At 51.1% G+C, this 3,464-nt stretch overlaps 1 protein-coding gene across 1 annotated transcript; it reads left to right on the plus strand.

The window, feature by feature from the left end:
* Positions 1-1,182: 1,182 nt before the first annotated feature.
* CUNH10orf120 (chromosome unknown C10orf120 homolog) lies at positions 1,183-2,925 on the plus strand. Its single transcript, XM_028095964.2, has 3 exons — positions 1,183-1,388; positions 1,590-1,665; positions 2,182-2,925. Exons 1-3 carry the CDS (start codon positions 1,204-1,206, stop codon positions 2,923-2,925), a joined length of 1,005 nt encoding a protein of 334 aa, XP_027951765.1. The 5' UTR covers positions 1,183-1,203.
* Positions 2,926-3,464: the final 539 nt, after the last annotated feature.

A 3,464-nucleotide genomic window follows, 5' to 3' on the forward strand; every position in this document is an offset into this window, starting at 1 on the left:
AACTAATAGTTTTTGTGTGCGTATTATCCTAGATTTTCTTTATGCAAAATACAAATATATATGCTTATTTGTTCCTTTCCCACTCTAGAAGGTAGTCTACAACTTATATTCTTTTGCACCTTGCTTTGTACGTTTATGCAAAAGCCATATTTAACCATATTTCTTGGAGATATTTCCATACAAATAAAGATCTTCCTCCCTTGATCTTTATTACTGCGGCAGAGTATTCCATTGTATGGTTGGCCATAACTCTCTAACCAATCCCTAGTAATGGACATTTGAGTTTGTCATTAGGTTTGTCATCCCAAACAGGCTGTGTTGACTAACCTTGTGCATACTGTATTTTACACACATAATTGCTGGGTCAAGGGTAAATGCATTTGTAATGTTTTATATATATAATATATATATAGTCACATTACTTTTTGTAGGGGTTGGGCCAATGTCCATTCTCACCAGGAACACTCTTGATCCCACCTTTGGCCAGAGGCCCAGGACAATTGCTTATTGAGTCAGCAAGCTGAGCATCTGCTCTACGCGAGGCCCCGTGCTAGACCACAGCAACACAAGAATAAGACGCTGTTGGTACTTCCTTTTGAGCAGAGGGAGAGACAGACTTATTGGACAACTAAGGCAATTTGTGACAGGGCACTATAGCATAATGATACCAAGACTATGAGAACACAGACAAAGGGGTGATTTATTCCGCAAGGAAAACTTCAGGGGAGGCGCAGGTGAGCTTGAGAGACAAGCGAGTTGCCAAGGGGAGGGGAGGTTCCTGACACCTGGGGGCAGCATGAACAACAGCTGGTTCCAAGAGCCATGGATAGCGGACTTTGATGGAGCATGAGGAACCAAGATTGGAGAGGCAAGCGAAAACCAGAGAGAGACTGAGCCTTCGTCCTAAAGGGACTGAGCAGTCTCTGTGGGCTTGTAGGTGGCAGTGATGTGGTCAGATCGTCCCTCCAGCCACGAGCTCTGCCCGCTCTATTGCCCTGGACTCCAGCACAGCAGGAACATGGTACTGAGTGTCCATTTCACCCCAGGGCATCCTGTGATGCCTAAACTCAGACCTCACAATAGCCCCCAAGCAGGTCAGTTATGATGCAAGAGAAGTTTGTGACTGTCCCTTGGTTCCCATTACACTGTCCTAGAAAGCAACTCCAGGCATTGACACCTCCTATCCTAGCCTAGTGAGGGACTATGATCAGAGAATGGGAGAATGGCTGTCAGAAGGGGGGAAAACAGAGGACCCAAGAAAGGAAGGCTGCAGACAGAATGTGGAATAAGAACGGAACACCAGTCAGAATACGTACCATGAGCGATTCCTTTCGGGATAAAGACTCCCTATGCTGCCAACGGGGTCTGTGTTCTGCTTCACCATTGGAGTGAGTGTAGCTGTGCTTCTGGTCCTTTCTCCCACCCCACCCCACCTCGCCCCCCAGAACGAGCCAAGGGGAGGAGCCCACCCCAGTCACAGTGGTCCTAGCCTGACAAATGCAGAGTCGCCCTAAGTTCCCCCTCCTCCAAAACTATAAGTAGAAAGACCCTTCCTGGAGTCCTACTTTACCTGCCTCTCTGCCTTTCAGGATATGGACCAAATTCTACAAATCAGATCCACGCATTGCCCTTGGGAAATACTCCCCCTTGGAAAAAGAGATCCTAGTAAGTGTCCTAAAGCTTATTCACAGGGAGGCCCCGCTGAAGCAAGGCAGTAAGCTGGGGGGTGGAGCAGGAGGTTCAAAACCCACCAGCCACAGAGACACAAGTCTCCTAGTAGCCTCGAGTTGGCTGCATCTGCTGGAGGCTCCCACACCTGCATAGCAAATCCTCTCTTGTTCCAAAGTCCTGGTCAGGAACAGAGCTGTGAGTGCTGATGAGAGACGGGAGCTGCCATCTCTGGAGCCCTTCCCTTGTGCGAGCTGCTTTCATATGTAAGGCCTCGCCATGCCCGGTAAGTCGGTACTATTCTTCCAAATTCACCGTAGAGAAGAAGAGACAGGATGTGAACCCAACCCAGAAGAAGAGACAGGATCTGACCCCACAGCTCCTCCCTGTTTCCCACTGCACAGGGGCTCAGACTCTCAGCCACAGGGGGAGAGGTGCCACAAGGCAATTCTTTCTGTGGGTGCCCCTGCTCCTGTCCCGTTGCGATTTTAACAGTCCCCTTCACGTTGTCAGCGTCTGGGTGGTGTTCACACCGTGGCGGCAAAACGGCTTCTGACTCACAAGCAAGAGGAAGAGTGGAAGATGCTCAAGGAGCTCCAATCACTGTCTTCAGACTACAAGCGGGCGATGGACTATAGAACACAGCATTCCCCTCCCTGTGCCACCTGTAGGCCCCTCGAAAAAACATGGACCGCAAAGGTGATCGTGCCCCCAGAGGAGTTAAGAATGCCACAGCGCGAGAAGCTCACCATCATCAAGCACATAGAACGGATGCAGCTTGCTCGAGCCCTGAGAAACAGGCAACTCTTGCCCTACATCGAGAGGTTTCAGGGCTCTTCCTTTCTGTCCGGAGGTGGCCTGTGCCCAAAGGCGAAAGACAAGACGAGGGAAGACGAGGGCGCTGATTTCTACGGTGACACCAAGCAAGAGGAGAGAAGCAACGCAGAGAACGCAGCCACAAAAAGACAAGAAATAAACATGAATGTAATTTTCAAGTCAGAGGAACCAAAAAAGTGTTTCACCCACCAGCCAAACGACCGGAAACCATTCTTGCCCACCAAGAAAGTGGAACGCTCCATCACGGGCTTAACCAACCGGAATCTCCTCCCCGTAGCTGAGTTCCCTGGCGACCTAATGCTGATGAATCAGGATTTCATATCCCGGGGAGCCCATCCCACTGAGGGGACGAACGTCAGCCTCCCGGGGGAAGAGAGCGTCTGGAAGGAGTACACGCACAGAGCCGCTCATCAGGATTAAAGTCTTACTTATTCCCATGGTAACCAAGTGTCCCGGTCCTAATTACTCCCATGGCTCTGCCCCGGTCCCTGGATCTCCAGGTCTCCTCCAGGTAAGACCTACCGGCAGAGGCTTCCTGGTTTCAGACATCCCTTGGCTCTCGGCTGCCCCCCTCACCCGCAGCCTGGGCTTTTCCGGGATGCAGACCCCTCCTTTGCACCCACTGCCACAGGACCTGTGTCTTTTGCCCCTGCCGGTGAAACAGACCACCCTCAAATGTACTGGCTTAAAACAACACTCATTCATTCATTTAGCTTGTAATTCTGTGGCTCAGCAATTTAGGTTGGGTTCAGTCGGCTTCCTCTTGTGTCTGCAGTTACCTGCAGGTCAGTTAGGCGACTCTCCCGGGGGTGGACAAGCATCAGCGGGGTCCGTGCGAGGGACTGGCCACATGTTTCCTGCATGCAGCAGGCTGGCCCAGGCTGGTTCCCAGGCCACTGCAGAACCCAGGAGAGTAAGTGGATGTTTGCTAGGCCCTTGGAGCCAAGACTCAGAATTGG

This window comes from Eumetopias jubatus, unplaced genomic scaffold (assembly GCF_037043125.1).
Source record: "Eumetopias jubatus isolate StellerSeaLion01/CBP00866 unplaced genomic scaffold, mEumJub1_p1.0 scaffold_17, whole genome shotgun sequence".
In the NCBI taxonomy this organism is placed as follows: domain Eukaryota; kingdom Metazoa; phylum Chordata; class Mammalia; order Carnivora; family Otariidae; genus Eumetopias; species Eumetopias jubatus.

Coding starts and splice junctions, on each gene's coding strand:
- CUNH10orf120 (XM_028095964.2), top strand. CDS start 1,204: ATGATCAGAGAATGGGAGAATGGCTGTCAGAAGGGGGGAAAACAGAGG. Junction 1,389..1,589: donor TGTTCTGCTTCACCATTGGA/GTGAGTGTAGCT, acceptor TCTGCCTTTCAG/GATATGGACCAAATTCTACA. Junction 1,666..2,181: donor CCTTGGAAAAAGAGATCCTA/GTAAGTGTCCTA, acceptor TCACGTTGTCAG/CGTCTGGGTGGTGTTCACAC.